This window comes from Tursiops truncatus, chromosome 4 (genome assembly GCF_011762595.2).
Source record: "Tursiops truncatus isolate mTurTru1 chromosome 4, mTurTru1.mat.Y, whole genome shotgun sequence".
Classification (NCBI taxonomy): Eukaryota; Metazoa; Chordata; class Mammalia; order Artiodactyla; family Delphinidae; genus Tursiops; species Tursiops truncatus.
This window is the reverse complement of record NC_047037.1, coordinates 71,519,610-71,543,611: the sequence shown is the minus strand read 5'-3', so window position 1 is coordinate 71,543,611 and position 24,002 is coordinate 71,519,610. Positions and strand designations below refer to the sequence as shown.

Below are 24,002 nucleotides of genomic sequence, written 5' to 3'. Positions count from 1 at the left end.
CCAAATTGCCAAGTTTGGAGTTTAAATACTGTGTGGTGGTTCAGCAGGTATTTGCTGACCAGAGTGTATTCTGCTAGAATGAGCCCCCCTTCAAGCTCGCTCCCATCATTTTTTGAAGAGCCCTGAGCAGATATGGAATAGGAAAGCAACCAAAGACGTGTAGTCACATTTAAGAGGCATTTTTATTTTTGCCGAATTAAGGGTATTAAGAAGCATATTAAAAAATATGGAATATTTCATAAAACATTCAAAATAGTATTATTCCCTGTGTATTAGAACAGTGGACTTTTCCCCCTAATGAATAGTGTTCCATTTTTGGTTCTAAAGAGTTTCTTTCCTTGTATGTCACTATGACAGTGCTGGGCTGACTTGTTTCCCGAAACAGTCCTTCCAGCTGCGATGGGAATGACTTGTTCTGTGGGTCTGTCCTTACTTACTATGAGACTCTGGGTAAGGACCTTCATCTAAGTCTATCTTTATCTGTAAAGGGGCAGTAACATAACATAATTTAAGTCATAGTGCCTTCCACAGTAGGGGCTGAAAAATGAGGCAGCATAGTATATTAGAAAGAACTTGGGACAGAGAAACTTCGATACCAATACCCAGCACTGTCATTTACTAGCTAAGTAATCTTGGCCAAGAGATTCTGCTTAAGCCTTATAGTGCGGCCAGTAATTCTTATCTTCTTTTGAAAAATTAAATGATACTAAAGTGTCTGTTGCATAGTAGTACTAAACAATTAGTACTTTTATTAATAATTCTATACAATCTAGAAAGGTGCACAAAAGTATCTTCTTACAAAAAATCACTTAACAAGGACATTCAGAAAGCAATGTAATATACATTTTAACACATAAATGGTGTCATTTTATAACCTCTTGATATTTTACAACATTCGACCAGTAAATACTTCAAAATGGTTTATGCTGGGGTCCTGCTATAAGATGATTTCTGAGGCTCTTGAGATCATTTTACAATAGTTTTCTCCTAATCTATTTATGTTTGGAAACAACTTATTATATTAGCATGTAACAGCTGTGGTATATATTTCAATGTGTTAACATATTCAATTCCAAAACCTACAGAAGAAATATGATTAGGTTGCCTAATGATTCTTGAATTCAGTTTACAAATCATGTGATGCCCCAAACTGTTCCAAGAAAATGCTAGCTTGTAAAATAATTTTTTCTTTCAGAATACAAGACACATTTAACATACAGATTTTACAATAAAGTTTATTAGCTGTTCTCCTCTTTCTCATAAATGGAATGGATAATGTTGATAATTCTTTACAAACCAGTACTCATTTGTTTAAGAAACTGTAATGAGGAGGTTGTCAAAAACACATATTTAATAAACTCCAAAAAAGCAATGGGAAGCCAAACAGTATTATTAATATAAAAGACCAGAGAAATTGATTTCTGAAATTGTTATCTACTTTTCACTAAAGTTTCTTAATTGCTCACCATGAAGATCTGTGCAACTCTACTGCAGAGCAGCTACAAGAGATGAAAGGTGTACAGTCTGAGGGGAAAACACTCATACACATGAGGTTTTTGCCTGTTTGCCTATTAATGAAAGGAGAACTGGAAAGAGGTGGAGACCAAATCCAAACCCAATGACAAGAACAACGGGAACAACACCCAACACCCCCGAAAAAAAAAAAACCCACAAAAAACCAACCAGGAACCATTTGAAAACTTTTATAGAAAAGAGGAGAACATGCCCATGTTTTTAATGTATAACCTAATTTCCCTAAGGGCTTCTTTCCACAACCACCATCCTCCTGTTTTCACTTCACACGATTAAGGAAGATAAAGTCCAATCAATTAATATTTAACTTAAAACCAAACCAAGAGAGTAGGTGGCAAAAGAAAAAAAATATATTTTAAATATACATATATATGTTTGTGTGTGTGCAACTATGTAAAGAAAATAATTCCCATAGTTACAGAGTTTAAAGAAAGTTATATATATATTTATATATATATATTTTATTATAACAAAATAGTCAGTTATTGTGGGTAAAATATTCATTAAAATCTGACCCCTAAGAATGCATTTAAAATTTTAGACTATGAATTGGACTCCTTTCCCACTGCCATAATGATTACATCATCACTGTAACGTCTGTTTTGTATTTATCTCTATGAAATTTTCTCAACCTTATGTGTAAAAGGTAAACTCCCCTAGCACCTAAACATGGCCTCAATTCAGAAAATGTGATGATCATTATGTATGAACTTTTGTAAGACACTATAAATAGTGTTGCACAAGTAGATTAAAAACATTTAGACATTGTTATTCCTAGCAAATCTACTGGGAGGAAAAAAAAAACTTCAAACAATAAAAGACTTTAAGAAGATATGAATATCCCTTGTGAAATTATTAAAGTTAACTCAGATATTAATTTTGAAATTAAAAAACATATTTTCCTTATTTGTCTGTAATGAAATATTTGCTTTGATAACAGAAGTCAATTGAGAAAAGGATTTGAGAGCTAATATGTTGGCCAAACCATGCTATTAAAGTTAAGCGTGCATTGTTGCTCAAAGTTTACTAAATCATTGATTAAAACCACTTTTCTTTCATTTATATTGAAATTTGGAAAGAATGTATATAAAGCTTCTCTGAAAATCTCTTAAAGTTACTTTCCCTTAAACATTAAGGAATTTTACCACAATTTCCCCGTCTCCCCAAATCCTATTAATAGCTGGTCAGGCCATTCCATCTTCATTTGTGAAAAATGGCCACAAACCAATAGTGAGATAAAATAATACAGATGTTACAACTTGAAGGAGACACTAAGATGTCAAAAATAAGTGCAACTGCAGACCATGATGAGTGGGATATGATTCAACATGGAAGAAGTATTGAAGACAGACTCCAGAAGGAAAGGGCAAAGAAGTGTCAGAGAAAATGAGACTGGAAAAGAGAAACAGAGAAAACATCAGTCCTCATAACTTTTCTTTTGCTGGAACCCAGATGTAAGGACCAGACTGTTCTTCTATGATCTGCTTCACTTGGTTGTAAATGTCTTCCAGCGTATCTCCCTGTATAATAGCTGTAATGATAGAAACAAAATCAGAAACCTCCATTAAAATTGTCTATCTTCACCATTACAATTGTTGGTAAGACAGCAGAAGCTATATCTTAGAAATACTCATTCAGGAAGAGATACCATCTATGTATTGTTTGCTTAGAAAGGGCTCATTTCATGAATTTTCTTATTTTTAAAATAGAAAAAAATTTATTTTAAAAATTTATCAGAAAGCAAGATTTGGTGATTTTTTACTTTGTTTTGTGTATTTGGGAAATAGACACTGAAGTAATTAGAGGCAAAAGAGCATTTGTCTGCAACTTACTCTTAAATGTTTCAGCAAAATTATAAATGTGGTAAAATGTTAACATTTGTGGAATACAGGTATATGAGAATTGCTGGTACTATTCTTGTGATTTTTCTGTAAGTCTGAAATTATTAAAAATCCTTAAAAACACACACACACACACACACACACACACACACACACACACACGGGTTACAACACCATGACACTTAATGGTACTTAATATGAACACCAAATATAAGCTAATCATTATTTCAAACAAACAATAAACAACAACAAAAACCTATCCAAAGATACCTAAGGAATAATTTAAAGAATAAAATGAATTTGGGAATTGCTACCTATTCTTCTCTTTTTAAACAAATAGTATCTTAAAATAGATCAAAATTTATAAAGAATAAGAGAAAAGTCAGTTTCACTGAAGAAGTCAAGTCTGAATGTTTTCCTCTGTACACGCTATCCTCATCGACAACCTAAGAAACACTAAATTTCAAGATTCCTCATCACTGCAACCTAGATTAGATGAATTATTCTGGAACTTAAGCACTTATTATTACTACTGGTAAATGTGGGCATAGTTCAAAATCCATTTCAATGGGTGAGTTCATATGGCTCCAAAGCAAAATTCTACCATAAACGGCACTGCTACACATCATGCCAACCTGTGAAATGTTCAGTAAATTCTTGTTCCAGTTTCATGGCTCTCTCAAACGTCTTTCTGGCTTGTTCTTCCGTCAGACGCTTATTCATTTCCCTATACAAATAAATTTAGAAATTAGTAATTACTACATTATAATACTTTTGAAAAAGGATGACAAAGGAGAGAAGATATATAAAATCATGAAAAGTTGAGCTCTGTTGAGAATCTTAATGTCATTAAAAACTACATCCAGTCACTGACTATGTAGCTTTTTACTTGGAATGACAGAAGGGTTTCAACACATTTTTGCATTAGTTCAAGACAGCCAAAAAAACTAAGCATTAATTTGACAGTTTTGACTTCGATGAAAATTTCATATTAAAATATGACTTACAGATCTACTTACCAATTTATAGATAGTAAAGGGGATACATGAACACATTAAATAATACCATGAGAAGGCAATCAGCAAAATATAGTCTGGGGAAAATTGCAGAATAAATGAGTTGGTTTCTTCAACAAATAAATAGAAAAAAGAGAAAGATATGAAGGGAGAATCTGTAGATCAAAAGACTTAACAACCAACTGTCACAAACAGACCTTGTTTGGAACTTGATTCAAACAAATTGAAAAAATTAAACAAAACTTATGAATCAAGAAAACATGAACTGATGATATCAAGGAATTACTGTTTTAGTGTGACATAGTGATTTTTTTTCTTCTTTATGCTTGTTCATATTGCTTGGACCTTCTACAATGTGTATGTATTTTTTTTATACAGCAGGTTCTTATTAGTTATCCATTTTATACATATCAGTGTATATATGTTTTAGTGTGACATCACAGTGATGTTTTTTAATAAAGAATTTTATCTTTCAAATATATACAAAGATGTACGGATGAGATCATATAATGTCTGCGGTTTGTTTCAAAATAATCTGGAGTGGAGAGGTAAGGAGGTGGGGGGATAGATGAAACGAGATTGGTCACAGTTGATAATTAATGTTACAGCTGGATGATGGATAAATGGAAGTTTGCTCCCAACTTAAGAGGGAAAGCTTTCAATGTTTCATCATCAAATATGATGTTTGCTTTGGTATTTTGTAGACGACCTTCATCAGATTAAGGAAATTCCCTTCTATTCATAGTTTACAAGATATTTTTGTCATGAATAGATGTTAATTTTATCAAATGCTTTTTCTGCATTTATTAAAATGATCATTTTTTTTAATACTAAAAGCTGTTTTGGCTGTGCCGTGCGGCTTGCGGAATCTTAGCTCCTCAACCAGGGACTGAACTTGGGCCATCACAGTGAAAGTCCCGAGTCCTAACCACTGGACTGCCAGGGAATTCCCCGTAAAATCTGTTAATGCGGTACACTACACTGATTTTTTAAAAAATTGAAGTATAGTTGATTTACCATGTTGTTAGTTTCAGGTGTACAGCAAAGTGTTTCTGTTATATACATATCTGTTCTTTTCATATATATATATTCTTTTTCAGATTCTCTTCCATTATAAGTTATACAAGATACTGAATATAGTTCCCTGTGCTATATAGTAGGTCCTTGGTGTTTATCCATTTTATGTATAGTAGTGTACATCTGTTAATCCCAAACTCCTACTTCATCCCTCCCCGTCCCCTTTGGTAATCACGTTTGTTTTCTATGTCTGCGAGTCTTACACTACACTGATCTTTAAAAATTACTTTAAAAATTGTGGTAAAATATACACAATATAAAAGTTACCATTTTAGCCATTTTAAAGTATACACTTCAGTGGCATTAGTACCTATGCAAGCATCACCACCATCCATCCCTATAATTCATTTCATCTGGTAAAACCAAAACTCTATACCTATTAAAAATAACTCTGCACTCTTGCCTCCCCCTGGCCCCTGGCAACCATCATTCTTTCTGCCTCTATAATTCTGACTACTCTAGGTGCCTCATATAAGTGGAATCATACAGTATTTGTCTTTTTGTGACTGGCTTACTTCACTTAGCATAATGTCTGCAAGGTTCATCCATGTTGTAACACATTGCAGAATTTCCTTCCTTTGTGTGCATATACTATATTTTGCTTAACCATTCATCTGTCCATGGACATTGAGTTTCTTCCATGTTTCAGCTATTGTGAGTAATGATAACATGAACATGGGTGTACAAATATCTCTTTAAGACCTTGTTTTCAATACTTTTGGGGATATACTCAGAGGTGGAATTGCAGGATCATATAGTAATTATGATTTTTAGTATTTTGAGGAAGTGCCATAACTATTTTCCACAGCCACTGTACCATTTTACATTCCCACCAACAGTGCACAAGAATTCCAGTTTTTCCACATCCTTGGCAGCAATTATTTTGTTTTTTTGACAGTAGCCATCCTAATGGGTGTGAGGTGGTATGTCATTGTAGTTTTGATTTGCATTTCCCTAGTGATTAGTGATGATAGGTGTCTATTCACGTGCTTATTGGCCATTTGTTTATCTTTTTTGGAGAAATGTCTGTTCAAGTCTTGTGTCCATTTTTGAATCAAGTTTTTTGTTGTTGTTGAGTTTTAGTTTTCTATATATTCTGGATATTAATCTGTTATCAGACATATGACTTACAGATACTTTCTCCCATTCTGTGGGTTGCCTTTTTATTCTGTGGATAGTGTCGTTTGATATAAAAAGTTTTAAAATATTCACAAAGTCTAACCTTCCTTTTTTTCTTTTGTTACCTGTGTCTTTGGTGCCATATCTATGAAATCATTGCCAAATCCAGTGTTACGAAGCTTTCGTCCTGTTTCCTTCTAAGAGTTTTATTTTCTTACATTTAGGTCCTTGATCCATTTTTAGTTGACTTTTGTATGTGGTGTTAGGTAAGGATCTAACTTCATTCTTCTGTATGTGGACATGCAGTTTTCCTAGCACCATTTGTTGAACAGACTGTCCTTTCCTCATTGAATGGTCTTGCATCCTTGTCAAAAATCAACTGACCATTTCTTCCCCCTGGTCTTTTATCTCTGTTTTTATGCCAGTACCACAGCATTTTGATTTCTGTAGTTTGCAATAAAATTTGAAATCAGGAAGTATAAGTCTTCCATTTTTTTGTTCGTTTTTAAAGATTGTTTTCGCTATTTGGGGGTTCCTCAAGATCCTATATGAATTTTAGTATGGATTTTTCTATTTTTGCAAAAATGTCACTGGGATTTTGATAGGCATTGCATTGAATGTGTAGGTCACTTTGGGTGGTACTGACATTTTAACAATATTAAGTGTTCCAATCCATGAACATGGAATGTGTTTCTACTTATTTATATCTTAATTTCTTTCAGCAATGTTCTATAGTTTTTTTTTTGTTTTTTTTTTTTTGTGGTACGTGGGCCTCTCACTGTTGTGGCCTCTCCCATTGCGGAGCACAGGCTCCGGACGCGTAGGCTCAGTGGCCATGGCTCATGGGCCCAGCTGCTCCGCGTCATGTGGGATACTCCCAGACCGAACCCGTGTCCCCTGCATCGGCAGGCGGACTCTCAACCACTGCGCCACCAGGGAAGCCCTGTTCTACAGTTTTCATTGTACAAGTCTTTCACCTACTTGGTTAATTCCTAAGTATTTTATTCTTTTTGATGCTATTGTAAATAAAATTGTTTTTGTAACTTCCTTTTGAGACTGTTCATCGTTTATGTATGGAAATGTAACTGATTTTTGTATGTTGACTTTGCATACTTCTACTTTGCTGAATTTATTAGTTCTAATGGCTTTTGTGTGGAGTCTTTATGGTTTTCTACAGATAAGATCATATCATCTGCAAACAGAGATAATTTTGCTTCTTCCTTACCAATTTGGATGGCTTTTATTTTCTTGCTTAATTCCTCTGGATACAACTTCTAGTTCTACATTAAATAGAAGTGGTGAAAGCAGGCATCCTTGCCTTATTCCTGATCTTAGAAGAAAAGCCTTCAGTCTTTCACCATTGAGAATGATGTTTGCTGTCAGTTTTTCATAAATGGCTTTTATTATGTTGAGATAGTTTCCTTCTATTCTTATTTTGTTGAATGTTTTTATCATGAAAGGGTGCTGAATACTGTCAAATGCTTTTTCTACATCAGTTGATGATCATGTGATTTCCCCCTTCATTTTGTGGATGTGGTTTATTACAATGATCCATTTTCATATGTTGAAACATCCTTGCATTCCAGGAATAAATCCCACTTGCTCATGGTGTATAATTCTCTTAATATGTTGGTGAATTGTTTGCTAATATTTTGTTGAGGATTTTTACATCAATGTTAATAAGGGATATTGGTCTACAGTTTTCTTGTGGTTTTTTTTTTTTTTTTTAAAGAAGATGTTGGGGGTAGGAGTTTATTAATTAATTAATTTATTTTTGCCGTGTTGGGTCTTTGTTTCTGTGCCAGGGTTTTCTCTAGTTGTGGCAAGCGGGGCCACTCTTCATCGCAGTGCGTGGGCCTCTCACTATCGCAGCCTCTCTTGTTGCGGAGCACAGGCTCCAGACGCGCAGGCTCAGTAGTTGTGGCTCATGGGCCTAGTTGCTCTGCGGCATGTGGGATCCTCCCAGACCAGGGCTCAAACCTGTGTCCCCTGCATTAGCAGGCAGATCCTCAACCACTGCGCCACCAGGGAAGCCCTTCTTGTAGTTTCTTTGTATGGCTTTTGTATCAGGGTAATGCTGGTCACACAGAATGAGTTAGGAGGGATTGGCGTTAGTTCTTCTTTTAAATGTTTGTTATAATTCACCAGGGAAGCCATCAGATCCAGAGCATTTCTTTGTTGGGAGTTTCTGACTACTGATTCAATTTTCTTAATATAGGGTGTATAAGTTATATGTATACAAAACTTACTATAGTTACAGGTATATTCAGATTTTCTATTTCTTTGTGATTTAGTCTTGGTAGGTTTTATGTTTCTAGCAATTTGTCCACCTAGGTTACCCATATTTTTGGTGCCCAATTGTTCATAATACTCTCAGAATCCTTTTTATTTCTGTATAATCAGTAGTAATGTCCCTACGTTCATTTCAGAGTTTAGTTTCAGTCTTATTTTGCCTTTGTCTGTCTGCCTAAAGGTTTGTCATTTTTCTTGATCTTTTTGAAGAATCAACTTTTGTGGCCTAACATATGGTCTCCCCTGGCAAATGTCCCATGTGCACTTAAGAACGTGTATTCTGTTATTACTGGCTAGAGTGTTCTGCATATGTCTGTTACGTCTATCTGGTTTATTGTGTTGTTTAAGCCCTCTATTTCCTTATGTATCTTCTGTCTGGTTGTTCTATCCATTATTTTGAGTGGTGTACTGAAGTCTCCAACTATTATTGTAGAGCTGTTTCTCCCTTCAATTGTGTCAGTTTTTCCTTCATATATTTTGATGATCTGTTATTAGGTACATAACTGTTTATGATTGTTATATCTTCTTGCCATACTGAAACTTTAATTAATATACAATGTCCTTCTTGTCATATATAACCTTTTTCAATTTAAAGTCTACTTTGTCTGATATTGGTATAGCTACTCCTGATCTCTTTTGGTTACTATTTGAATAGAATATCTCTTTTACTTTCTCAACTTGTTTGTGTCTTTGGATTGCATGTGTTTTATCCAGTCTGCCCATCTTTTGTCTTTTGATTGGACAGTTTAGTCCACTTACATAAATTACTGGAAATAAGGACTTCCGTATGTGGTAATTCACTTCTCTCTTGCTGCTTTCAAAATTCTGTCTCTGTCTCTTGATAGTTTGATTAAAATGTGTTTCAATGTGGGTCTCTTTGACTTCATTTTATTTAAAGATTGTTGAGCTTTTTGGATGTTTATATTCATGTCTCTCATCAAGTTTGGGACGATTTCAGCCATTATTTTTTCAAATATTCTCTCTGCCTTTTCTCTCTTTCTTCTAATACTGGGACTCCCAGATGCATATGTTCTTCCGATTGATGGTATCTCACAGGTTCCTTAGGATCTGTTCACTTTTCTTCAGTCTTTTCTCTTTCTGTTCATAGCCTTGATAATTTCCATTCTTCAAGTTTGACGAATCTTTGTTCCTGCCTGCTCAAATCTGTGTTTGAATCCCTGTTTGAATGAAATTTTCATTCAAAAATTTTTTTTTTTTTTTTGCGGTACGCGGGCCTCTCACTGCTGTGGCCTCACCCCTTGCAGAGCACAGGCTCCGGACGCTCAGGCTCAGCGGCCATGGCTCACGGGCCCAGCCGCTCCGCGGCACGTGGGATCTTCCCGGGCCGGGGCACGAACCCGTGTCCCCCGCACTGGCAGGCGGACTCTCAACCACTGCGCCACCAGGGAAGCCCATTCAAAAATTTGAATGAAAATTTTCATTTCAGTTTTTGTACTTTTCAGCTCCAGAATTTCCTTTTGGTTTCTTACCTCTTTATTGATGTTTCCATTTGGTTCACACATTGTTTCCTTGACTTTTTCCCACATCTTCTTTGAGTTTGCTGAGAAACTTTAAGACAGCTGTCTTAAAGTCTTTGTCTAGTATATCTGCCATTAGGTCTTTTTCAGGGACAGTTTCTATTGATTTATTTTTTTCCCTTTGAATGGGTCATACTTTCTTCTTTCTTTGTATGCCTTATAAATTTCTGTTGAATACTGGACATTGGAATCTTATAATGTGATAATGCTAGAGGTAAAATTCTCTTTCCTTTAGGGTTTTTTGTTTGTTTTAAATTGTTATAGGATGTCTCCATGCCAGGGATTAGCCTGAGGTATACACGTAAGGTCTTCTCAGATCTTTTCTGAGCCTGTGCCTTTCCCTGGGCATGTGTGTTGACTTTCTGAATACTCCTGTATATGTGAACGTCCTAGTCTGACTCCCAAATGGGAAAAAGAAAACGTGAAAGAGGGGGAAAAAAGGCACCAGCCCCTTAACTCTCTAGAAGTCATTTCAGCCTGAGAGGTGGGGCCCTGCAACAGTGGCAGTGGGGTTTGCAACAATGGCTTCCTGCTTCTGTGTCTGCACCTCCACAATTAGAAGCAGGAATCAGCTATCTGAGCACAGATTCCCCAGTGTTTGGAGGACAAGGTCCTTATTCCCCACCTTGGCTCCACAAACTTTATGTAAGCTGCTCAAGGAATGAGTGCATGGCTACCTGCTAGGGGGCTGAAGGTGGGGAAATGGGTAGTTGCTACCATGGTAAGAGGTGAAATAAATCAAATTTGACAGTTCAAACCATCCCCTAGAAGCTGCAAGCCTTCAATGAATTCCTGAGTTCCAAAATACAGTTGACCCTTGAACAATGTCAGGGTTAGGGGTGCCAACCATCCCTCCATGCAGTTGAAAATCCATGTATAACTCAACAGTCGGCCCTCCATATGCTTGGTTCCTCTGTATCCATGGTTCCGCATCCACAATCAACCGCAGATTGAGTAGTACTGAAATATTTACTACTGAAAAAAATCCATGTTTAAGTAGACCCATGCAGTTCAAACCTGTGATGTTCAAGGGTCAACATCAGACAGATTCTGCAAGTCCAACTGTTGTCTAGGTGGGGAGATAGATTCCTGGTGCTTCCTACTCCATCTTCTCTCTAGCTCTATCACTGATTAATCTTAAATGTTAACCTAGCCTTGCATTCCTTAAATAAACCCAACTTGGCCGTTGTATTTTATCTTATTAAAAAAATTGTTGGATTCAAATTGCTCATATTTTGGTAAGGATTTCTTTATCTATATTCATGGTAAGACTGGTTTGTCACTTTCATTTCCTGTGAAATCTTTCACAGGTTTTGGTATTAAATTAATGCCCATAAAATTAGTTGAAGAATCTTTATAAGACTGGTATTATTTCTTAGCTTTTGATAGAATTCAGTAAGTCCTTTTGCCTCTTTTATTTGTGGGAAGGCTTTTCATAACAAAGTCAAGTTCTTTAGGAGTACAGGTCTAGATTTTCTATTTCTTTTTTTCCTTTTCTATTTCTTCAGATTTTTTTAAAGCATAACTTTCAAACATAGAACAGAAATATCATAAATATATATCTTGATGAGTTTGCAGCAACTTACGCTTACCTGTATATCTGGTACCTAGACTGAGATAGAGAACATTACATCAGCACCTAAGTATCTGGGTGTCTTCACTCCAGTCACCAACCTACTCTCAAAGAGTAACCTCTATTTGATTTCTATAAGCAATGATTAAATTTGGGATCATGGAGTATATATACTTTTAGGTCTGAATTTTTTTTTACTCAAATTATGTTTGTGAGATTCTTCTATCTATACTTTTGTGTGTAGTTGGAGATTGCTCATTTTCATTACTGTAGAATATTTCATTTTGTGTGAATATGTCATATTTATGTAGGCTTTGATGGGTATTTGGATAGTTTCAAGTTCTTAGTTATTTAGTATAGTATTTCCAACTAATCTAGTACATTTCTTTGGTAAACATACGTAAAATTTCTGTTGAGAATATATCTAGGAATGAGACTTTTGAGTCCTAAGTTATGTGTATGTTCAGCTTTAGGAGATACTGTAAACAAGTTTACCAATGTGGATGTACCAATTTACACTCCTTTCAGTGTTATGAGCTTCAGTTTTTCCACATCCTTGCCAACATTTGGTATTTTTTCATTTTAGCTATTTTAGTATAACATATGACCTTGTGGTTTTAACTTGCATTTCCATGATTAAGCATTATCTAAAATGTTTATTAACTATTTGGATCCTCTTGTGAAGTGTCTAAGTCCTTTGCTCATTTTTCTACTGGGTTGCCTGTGTTAACATTTTTAATGTCCACTGGATGTTTAGTGATATTCCCATTTTCATTCTTGATGTTATTTATGCCTTTAAAATTTTCTTTCCTTGATATTTCTTATTAATAGTTTTTTCAAAGAAAACATTTTTGATTTGTTAATCCTCTCTACCATATGTTTGTTTTCTAGGCTACTACATCCTCCAAATTTATTTACTTGACAATTTTGTTACCATTGAGTTCAAAACATTTATTAACTTATGGAGTGACTTATTCTTTGATCCACAGAATTTCCAAATATTTGGGGATTTTCCAGTGATCTTTTAATTATTCATTTCTACTCTAATTTCATCATGCTCAGAGATATTTGTTTTTAATCATTTGAAATCTGTGGCTTAGCATATAATTAGTTTTGGTAATTATTTTAAGTGCACTTGAAATCAAGCTGTAACTTTTGCAGATGTTGAGTGCAGTGGTCTATGTATGTCAGTTAGGTAAAGTTTCTAATTTGTGTTGTTGTATATCCTTATTTATTTTTTTATTTGTCTGTTTTCTTATTCTATTACTTTGTGATTCTTTTGTTACGTTCGCCCACTATGACTGTAGAATTATTATTTTTCCTATATAGCTGTTAATTTGTGCTTTAGATATTTTGAGACTGTGCTACTAAAAGTGCAAAACAAATGTATAAATATATCTTCGTAATGGAGTGAACCTTTAACTTCTATGAATGTTCCTCTTTATCTCTAGTAATACTTCTTACCTTAGAGTATACTTTGAAAGTAGTATAAACCAGCTGAATTTATTTACTGTTTGTATGGTATATCCCTTTTTTCTATTCTCTTTCAGCCCTTCCATAGACTAATAATTAAGGTATGTCTTATGAAAGCAACATATAATTGATGGGTTTTATAGCACACTATCCCAAAATATGGTACCTTGGCTTGAAGGAATTTGAAAAATGACAGGTACAGGAAGGACTCTCTGACCTTCCCCTGAAGCAGGTCAGTAAGACCCTCCTGTGAGAGGTGACCTCCCTATACCTGAAGAAAAGGACCATCCTTATCTCTGATGATGGAGGGAAGCTGAGAAGAATTTGAATGAACAAGCCTTACTAAGTTTCCATTAGTTTACTACCTTTAAGTCATATCGTCTGGTCCTATCACATTTTCCCATCACTCTCCCCTCATCTAACCTAGTATAAAAATGTTCAGGTTTAACCATTTCTTTGGGTTTTCATTTTCTTATGAAGGGTCCTATGTCATGTAAAACTTAAATAAATTTGCATGCTTTTCTCTTGTTCATCTGTCTTTTGTTACAGAGGCCCAGCTGAGAACCTGGAGGAATAGAAGGTAAAGATTCTTTTCCTTTTCTACAAAAGCAACATATAGTTATTTATTTCTCATTCCTCTATTCTGCCAATTTTTGTATTTTAATTGGACCATTTAGTCTAGAATTTAATTAATGAAACATTTGGGTTAATTTATACTATCTTACTATCTGTATCCTTTTGCCCCACCTATACTATGTTTCTATTTGCTCATTCCTCTCTTCTTTTAATATTTATTTAAATTCTATTTTTTGTCCTCTATCAGGTAAATATTTATGCATTATTTTATTCTCTTAATGGTTACTCAGAGCTGCACTGCCCAATTAAGTAGGTACTGGACACATGTGACTATTTAAACTTAAAAATTCTAACATATGTTACTTTATACTTTAGTATATTAACGTTGATGATTATGATAGTTAATATCGAGTGCTTATTTAATCCTCACAACAACCCTCTGAGTGGATATACTATTATTACCTGCATTTTACAGATAAAGGAATTGAGATGCAAGAAGGGTAAGTAAATTACCCAATCTAATAAGTAACAGAGACTGGATTTGTACTTAGAGGCTGTGCCTTAGGCATTTACACTTACATGATATTTTCCATGGATTTGGGTTTAATAAAAATGGAGATTGGGTAAAGTTGTGCAATCTGTAATCTCTTTATGGCATTTCCAGACACATCGAGGATACAGTGTTTGCCCTAAAACAGAGGGAATAGGGAAGAAAAACAAGTGAACCAAGTATTTTCAACTATATCAAAGGTACATTTCCTACAAGTACAAAATTGAATTATGATGTTTGGATCCTGTTCACTTTAAGCAAACTTGTCATTTCTGTTATGAAGACAATGAATAATGACTATGGATAACTGGTTTTCCATTCTCAAATATTACATTTAAAAAGGAATGAAAATACAGTTCCCTTACTCCTAGCTTTCACAGATCAGTAATCTCTCAAAACGGCAACCAATATGGGGTTCCTATCTTTTACTTCGCTGAGAAAGGGCACTAAAAAATACCCTAAGCTACCATCTTACCACAACCATCATTTCATAAAAGAATATATGATCAGGGCTTCCCTGGTGGCGCAGTGGTTGAGAGTCCGCCTGCCCATGCAGGGGACAAGGGTTCGTGCCCCGGTCTGGGAAGATCCCACATGCCGCGGAGTGGCTGGGCCTGTGAGCCATGGCCGCTGAGCCTGCGCGTCCGGAGCCTGTGCTCCGCAACGGGAGAGGCCACAACAGTGAGAGGCCCGTGTACCGCAAAAACACACCAAAAAAACAAACAAAAAAACAAACAAAAAAAGAATATATGATCAAACAAGAATGTAAAAGTGTAGAATAAAGGCGAATCTTTAAAACTGAATAAATTTAAATTTATAAAACCTCACTACCACTCTCTGTTCTATTTTTCATCTTACTGGTGACCAGTAAAAACTTTATCACAAACTGAAGCATTTGGAAACCCCAATTCTGAATTTAAGACGCTTTCCTGACATGCTTAAATTCACTGCCAAAGGCCATTAAGATTTTTAGTAAAGATGAGCATTTCCATGTTAAATAGGGTAGTACTTCTAATTTATCAAACAGATTTTATTATAACTTTTAAAGTCAGGTCTACCCCATAATGCGCCTTGTAATCTAAGGGCTTGAATCCACCCGAATGAATGATAATTTCAACTCAGTAGGACTATTTAAAATAAAAAAATTAATATTTTATGAATATTTCAAACATATAGAAGGTAAATAACATATATACATGTACCCACCACCTCCTTTTAGTAGATATTACTATTTTACCTGATTGCTTAGAAATTTTAAAAAACTTTACATTGAAACATTAACATTCTATCTTGTTTGCTTTATTTTACCTCCCTGTATATATATGTACACAATAGTTTAACAGTAAATTGCAAACATAAAACTTCTTTACCCCTTATTTCCTAAACACAATGACATCTCTTAAATAACCACAGTATAATTTCAGTTGGTCATCTAGTATCCTTTACTGCAAAAGGAAAAAAAGTATTCTTGCTCTAGGGTCCAATCCAGGACCACACATTGCATTTAGTTGTACTGTCTCTTTAGCCTCTGTCAATCTGGCACAGTTCTTTAGTCTTTGTCTTTCATGATCTTGATATTTTTCAAGAGTACAGAACATTTTTTTTCATAGAATATGCCTCAACCTGGGTTTGCCTGAAGTTTCCCATCAGATGGCAGGATACACATTTTTGGTAGGAATACCACAGAAGTGAGGTTGCATCCTTCTCAGTCCATCATATCAGGAAGCATAAGATGTCTACTAGTGATGTTAATTTTGATCACTTTTTAAAGGTTTTTGTCTGCCAGGTTTAGATTACTATTTTCCTTTTGTAGCTGATAAGTATTTGGGGCAAGGATATGTTGAAACTATGTAAATATCCTGTTTCTCATCAGGTATTGATTCACTCATTAATTTTAGCATACACTGATGATTCTTGCCTGAAACAATTATTATCATGGTGGTTGTCAAGACAGCTCTCCTAATTCCATCATTCCTTCTAACCTTATTAGTAGACATTCTAATAATGTAAGGTAAATCTTTCCCTTCTATCTACTTATTTATTCATTCATATATTTATTTATACCATTATACCATTATGGACTCTTGGATTCTTGTTCTCTGTTATAATCAGTTATTATCATTTATTTTAATATTCCAATTATGCCAGACTTGGCCACTGTGGGGCCTTACAGGTTGGTTTCAGTGTCTTTTTGACATATTTGTATCATTCTTTAAGCACTTCCTTAGTTTTCTGACAGAGCAAAATGTTCTAGGCTCATCTTGTACTTTCCCAGTGGAATCAGCCGTTATTCTAATGAGTTCTGGACCTTTTTAATGGAGAATAGTATTTAGAAGCCAAGATCTAGACACTAGATATTCTCATTGTTTATTGACGAGTCATCATTTTTAGGCCTCCTTTGTGGACAGAGCAAGAAAACATATATACACATTTATATTTCTATATCTGTATTAAGATGCATGGGTTTATATTCATATCTCTAATTCCAATCCAATTACCACAGAGTTTATTCTACCCTCTCCCCTTTCCATATTTCTAAAATCCCTTCTTTGACAGTGAGAAATCTAGCTCCCATCAATTGTCAATATATTAATTTATTTGCTCAACTCTAAAATATACCTTAAAGTAGTTTCAGATCTATTAACCCATACCACTCTAATTAGAGTTCAATATTTGTTCATAGGCTTTCTGTCTTTAGCCTGTCTTCAAGGATTATTGGGATTAAGACTTCTCCCCTCCCTTCCTCTCTTCAATGAAGTTATTTGAAAATTAATTTAAAAATAACTATTTGAAACAGTTAGACTAGGTTTAGTCTGCTTATATATCATTCTGCTTTCCCCTCATCTTCTCTTTTTGTTTTTTTAATATACAAAATGTTAACACAGTTCTAAAGTCAAAATTATACAAAAAGGTATACTTGGAGAAATGCTGCACCTCCATCCCTTCTACCTCAATCCCAATCTCCCATCCTTTCCACTCCTCCCTCGTAGGTAACTGATCTCAGGTTTATCATTTTTATATCTTATTTTTGTGTGAATTGTGTATTTATTTCTTTTGTCCATTTTCTAATAGATTCTGGTCTCTATTCGCTCAATTTTTAAGAGTTTTTAATATTCGGGAATATCAGCCCTTTTCTCGAAGATTTTTTGTCAGTTGTTTTTTTGACATTGGTAATGGTGTTTTCTCTTAGTTTTAGGAAAAGTTTTTTTGTCAAGCAAAAGTCTTTTTGTTTTCATGTGTTCAGAAGTTGTCAGTCTTTTACTGCATCTGAATTTTGATTCATGGTTTAAAAAACTTCCCTATGCCCAGGTTATATTTTCTTCTGTCAATTGTGTATGGTGTGAATTTTTGTGTATGGTGTGAAGTATGGTTCTTTTATTTATTTATTTGGTTGCACTGGGTCTTAGGTGCAGCACCTGGGCTCCTTAGTTGTGGCATGCGAACTCTTAGTTGCGGCATGCATGTGGGATCTAGTTCCCTGACCAGGGATTGAACCCAGATCTCCTGCATTGGGAGCATGGAGTCTTACCCACTGTGCCATCAGGGAAGTCCCCCAGAAGTATGGTTCTAATTTACCTTTTCTCCAGTTGTTCCAGCACTATTTACTTAAAAGCCCATTATTAAAAGCCCCTGTGATATGAGATTGCACCTTTGTCATATACTATATTTTCATATGAATTTGGGTCTTCCTGGATTCTCTTTTCTATTCTACTCGTCTTTTTGTCCTATTCATGGGTCATTAACACACTGTTTTAATTAAGAAGTCTTAATAGTATTCTTTAATATCTGGTAGGGCTGGAATCTCTTGCAGCTTTTCTTTTTGTGTGGTCCTGGCTTCTCTTATGAACTTCAATTCGTCTAACCCCATAAAAAAGCTGGTAGTTATTTTTACCGGGATTGTGCTCATATATAAATCAGCTTAGACAGAACTGGCAGCTTTACAATGTTGAATTGTCATAGCTAAGAACAAGGGATGTCTTTACATTTGATCAAGTCTAATATTCTGTCTTTCAGGAGTGTTTTACAGATTTCTTCATGTAAGTCTGCATATTTCTCATTAAATCTACTAAGTATTTTACATGCTATTTCTTACATTATAAATGGGGTTTTCTCTATAATAATCTTCTGATTACTGTTCATGTAAAAGAAAGCTATTAATTTCTGCATATTAATTTTATATGCTACCTTACTCTAGCTTTTTGTCTTTGATTTTATAAGTCTTTAATTTTATAATAAATTTATATTTTACAAAATAAATTTTATAATAAATTTTGTACGGTTTCTAGGTTACTATATTATCTGAAAACAGAGATAGTTTTATTTCTTTTCCAATTCTTATGCCTCTGATTGATTTGTATTGTATAATAGCATTGGCTAGTACCTTGAGTAGTAGTAGAGATAATGGACATCCTTGCCTTGCTCCTATCATAATGGCACTGCCTCAATGTTTCTCCCATTAAGGATTTCGATCTGTCCCTCTCAATCTTTTTCTTTTTTCTCTTTAAAAAAATAACAACAATCTCTGTATTTTTGAGATTTCCCCCTCCCAGTAGAGGTACTGGATTTTACCAAATGCTTTTCAGGCATCTGTGAATATATGATTTTTCTCTTTAGATCTGTTAACGTGGTAGATTACATTAATGGATTTCCTAATATTGAGCTGACTTTAAATACCTTTAATCCCATTTGGTCATGGTATATCATTTTTGCAATGTGGTACTGGATTCTGTTTATTAAAATATTTAACACTTTTGTATTAATATTTATCAGTGATACTGATCTATAATTTTCACTGTCTTCATCAGGTTTAGATATCAATATTAGACTTGCTTCATAAAAAGAATGCTCTTGAACAGTACTTATGGAGCTTTAGGATGATCTAACCTTTCAAGATTTATTAGAATTCCCCCATGAAGTCATCTGGGCCTGATGTTTTTTGTGGCGTAGTTTCTTGATAACTTGCTCTATTTCTTCTAAAGATTTCTTCTTCTATAGAAATCTTTCCATCTCTAATAGGTCAATTTTGGTAAACTGTATTTTTCTAGGAAATTATCCATCTCAACCAAGTTTAAAATTTTATTTATATAAAGATATGCAATACAGTCTTTTATGATTTCATAATATTTCAATGGTTATGCCCTCTTGTCATTTCCTGTGTCTAGTGTTTGTGATTTTCCCCTTAAAAAAAATCAGGTTAGCTAGTAGTTTGTCTATTGTGTTATTTCTTTCTAGATCTTCTGCTTTTCTATTCTCCACCTTAATTTCTTACAAAAATCCATTTTATTATTTTTATTATAAAGAATATGTATGCAAGTGACAAAAATCTTAAGTAGTTCAGAAAGCATATAATGTTAAAGATACAAGTTCTGTTTTCCCCCAAAGCACTAGGAGGAATGTCAGTTAAAAGAAAAAAAGGCTTAGTTAAGGCATAACTGATATACAATAAACTGCAGATATTGAAAGTATACAATTTGGTTAAGTTTTGACAATGTGTATATACCTTGAAATCATCACCATAATCAAAATAATAAATGTATCAGTCACTCCCCAGTTTCATGCCTCTTTGTAACCTCTCCTTCCTGTCCTTCTCCAAGCAACCACTAGTCTGCTTTTTGTTACTATAGATTTGTATGAAATTTCTAAAACTTTATATAAGTACAGTTATTCAGTATGTAGTTTACTGTCTGGCTCCTTTCACTTAGCATAACTACTTTGGGATTCATCCATGTTGTTGTGTAACATCAACAATTTATTACTTTTTATTGCTGAGTAGTAGTCCATTACATGAATATACCACACTTTGTTTATCCATTCACCAGATGAGGGACATCTGGGTTATTTCCAGTTTTTGCCCATTATAAATAAAGCTGTTACAAATATTCATGTTAAGTCTCTGTATGGACATATGATTTCTTTCCTCCTATCTCTGTCAAAACTTGGTAATGGTCAGTTTAAAAAAACTTAGCCATTCCAATCGGTACGTAGTGGCTCTTCATTAAGGTTTCAATCTGCATTTACCTAATGAATGACTGTGTTGAGTATCTTTTCACGTGTTTATTGGCCATTTTTATATCTTCCTTCGAGAAATGTCTTTTCAAATCCTTTGTTCATTTAAAAATAGGGTTGTCTTTATTATTGTGATGAAAGAGTTCTCTACATATTCTAGATACAAATCTTTTATGAAATATATGATGTGAAAATATTTTCTCCTAGTATATGGCTTGTCTTTTTATTCACCTAACAGTGCTTTTTTCTTTTTCCCCCAAGAGCAGAAGTTTTAATCTTGATGAAGTCCAATTTATCATTTTTTTCTTTTATAGATCGTGCTTTTGGTATATTATCTTAGGAATCACTGCCAAACCCAAAGTCATGAAGATTTTTCCTATGTTTATAGTTCTAGGATTCAGATTTAGGATCTATTTTGAGTTAATTTCTGTGTATGGTATGAGGCGTGGCTAGTCAACGTGGCTTGTTCCATCACCATTTGTTGAAAGAATATCCCTTTCTCCACTGAATTGCCTTTGCACCTTTGACCACAGCTGTCCATATATATGTGGGTCCATTTAAGGATTCTCTAGTATGTTACACTGATCTACCTTTTTTTTTTTTTTTTTTTTTTTTGCGGTACGTGGGCCTCTCACCATTGTGGCCTCTCCCGCTGCGGAGCAGAGGCTCCGGACGCGCAGGCTCAGCGGCCATGGCTCATGAGCCCAGCCACTCCGCGGCATGTGGGATCCTCCCGGACCAGGGCACGAACCCTGTGAACCGCAACGAAGTAGTAGTGTCCCCTGCATCGGCAGGCAGACTCTCAACCACTGTGCCACCAGGGAAGCCCTGATCTACCTATCTTCATGCCAATATCTTTATGCATACCATCTTGATTAACTGTATTTTTATAAATTTCAAAATGAAGTAGTGTGAGTCCTTCAGCTTCGTTCTTTTTCAAAGTTGTTTTGGCTATTTTAGATCTTTTGCATTTCCATATGAACTTTAGTATTATTATCATGTCAATTTCCACAAAAAGAGCTCCTGGGATTTTTGATTGGGGTTGTACTGAGCCTAAAGTGCAAGTGAACAAAACTGATATCTAAACAACACTGAGCCTTTCAATCCATGAGCGTCGTGCATCTCTCCATTTATTTAGGTCTTCTTTAATTCTCTCAGCAATGCTTTGTAGTTTTTAGTGTACTGATCTGCAAATTTTTTTGGTCAGATTTATCTCTAAGTATTTAATATTTTTTTAATGCTACTACAAATAATGTTTTTTAAAATTTCAATTTGGTCTAGTATATAGAAATACAATTGATTTTTGTATATTGATCAATACTGTATCCTTTGATCTTGCTAAACTTATTTACTAGTTCTAGTAGCATTTTTTTTTCTTTTTGTAGATTCTATCAGATTTTTTACATAGACAATCATGTTGTCTGCAAATAAGGACAATTCTACTTCTTCCTTTCCAATCTGGATGACTTTGATTTCTCTCTCTTGTCTTACTGCACTGGCTAGGACCTCTAGTACAATGCTGAAAACAAGTGGTGAGAGTGGGTATCCTTGACATGTTTCTGATTTTAGGGGGAAAACACTGAGCTTCTTTTATCATTAAGTATGATGATAGGTGTAGGATTTTTAGAATATTATTTATCAGTTTGAGAAAGTTCTTTTCTATTCCCAGTTTGCGGAGAGTTTAATCAAGAATGGATGTTGGGGGACTTCTCTGGTGGTGCAGTGGTTAAGAATCTGCCTGCCAATGCAGGGGACACAGGTTTGATCCATGGTCCAGAAGATCCCATATGCTGTGAAGCAACTAAGCCTGTGCATCACAACTACTCAGCCTGTGCTCTAGAGCCCGTGAGCCACAACTACTGAAGCCCGTGTGCCACAACTACTGAAGCCTGCGTGCTCCAGGGCCCATGTCCTGCAACTACTGAGCCTGCGTGCTGAAACTACTGAAGCCTGCACGCCTAGAGCCCGCTCTCCGCAACAAGAAAAGCCACCGCAGTGAGAAGCCTGTGCACTGCAACGAAGAGTAGCTCCCACTTGCCGCAACTAGAGAAAGCCCGCGCACAGCAACGAACACATAATGCAGCCAAAAAAAAAAAAAAGGATGTTGGATTCTGTCAAAGCTTCTGCTAAACTATGGATATAATCATATGGTTTTCCTTTTTTAGTTTAATATGGTGAGGTAAACTGACTGCTTTCTCATGTTAAAATTTACCTGGAATTCACTGGATAAACCCTAACTTGGTGGTTATATTATCTCTTTTATATTGTTAGATCAAATTTGTAAAAATTTTGTTTAGAAATTCTGCATCTATGTTCACAGAAATTGGTCTGTAGTTTTTTTGGTAATGTGTAGTCAGGTTTTGAAATCTAGGTAATGCTGGACTCAGAATAAATTGGGAAGCACTCCCTCTTTTTAGATTTTATGGTAGAAAATGGGTATTATTTCTTCCTTAAGTGTTTGGTAAAATTTATTAGTGAAGCCATCTGGGCCTGGAGTTTTCTTTGTGGAAAGAAAGTTTTCTTTGTGGAAATTTTTAAATACAAATCAATTTCTTTAACAGATGTAGGGCTATTCAAATTATCTATTTCTTCTTGAGCTTAAGTAGTTTATTCCTTTCAAGGAATTTATCCTTTTCATCTAAATTGTTGAACTCAGTGGTATAAAGTTGTTACTAATTTCTGACTTTTCTTTAAATATTTGTAGATTTTGTTATTTCTCTCATTCCTGATTTTGGTAATTTGTGTCTTCTCTCCTTTTTTTTGACCAGTCTGGTTAAAGGTTTATCAATAACTTTGATCTTCTCAAAGGACAAGTTTTGGTTTCATCGATTTTATCTATTGCTTTTGTTTTCTTATTAGTTTCCTCTCTGATCTTCATTTTCTTCCTTCTGCTTACCACATAATTTCTGCTTTTATTTATATCATGTTCTTCCTTTATCTTTTTCTAGTACTTTACACTAGGGATTTGGTTTATTTATTCTCATTCATAAAAAAAAAATTATTTATTTAATTTTATTTTTGGCTGTGTTGGGTCTTCGTTGTTGCATGTGGGCTTTCTCTAGTTGTGGTGAGTGGGGGCTACTCTTCGTTGCGGCACGCGGGCTTCTCATTGTGGTGGCTTCTCTTGTTGCAGAGCACGGGCTCTAGGCACGTGGGCTTCAGTGGTTGCAGTGCGCAGGCTTGGCAGTTGTGGTGCATGGGCTTAGTTGTTCTGCAGCATGTGGGATCTTCCCCAACCAGAGCTCAAACCTGTATCCTCTGCATTGGCAGGCGGATTCTTAACACTGTGCCACCAGGGAAATCCCTATTCGCACTCATTTTTCTTTGGAAAAGTTCTTAAGGCTATGAATTTTCCTTTGATCAGTGTTTTAAATGTATCCCATGGATTCTGATATGTACTACTTTCAT

General features: G+C 35.0%; 1 protein-coding gene across 14 annotated transcripts in view; it reads right to left on the bottom strand.

The window, feature by feature from the left end:
• Positions 1-1,217: 1,217 nt before the first annotated feature.
• Positions 1,218-24,002, bottom strand: part of DLG1 (discs large MAGUK scaffold protein 1) — a 285,352-nt gene continuing 262,567 nt past the window's right edge. For all 14 annotated transcript variants that reach the window (XM_073804060.1, XM_073804059.1, XM_073804062.1 and 11 more), the window contains 3 exons: positions 14,618-14,727; positions 4,010-4,101; positions 1,218-3,064 (listed from right to left, as the gene is read on the bottom strand). In XM_073804060.1, coding sequence (XP_073660161.1) covers positions 2,958-3,064; positions 4,010-4,101; positions 14,618-14,727 — 309 coding nt within the window. In that variant the 3' untranslated portion in view covers positions 1,218-2,957. The remainder of the gene's footprint in view (positions 3,065-4,009; positions 4,102-14,617; positions 14,728-24,002) is intronic.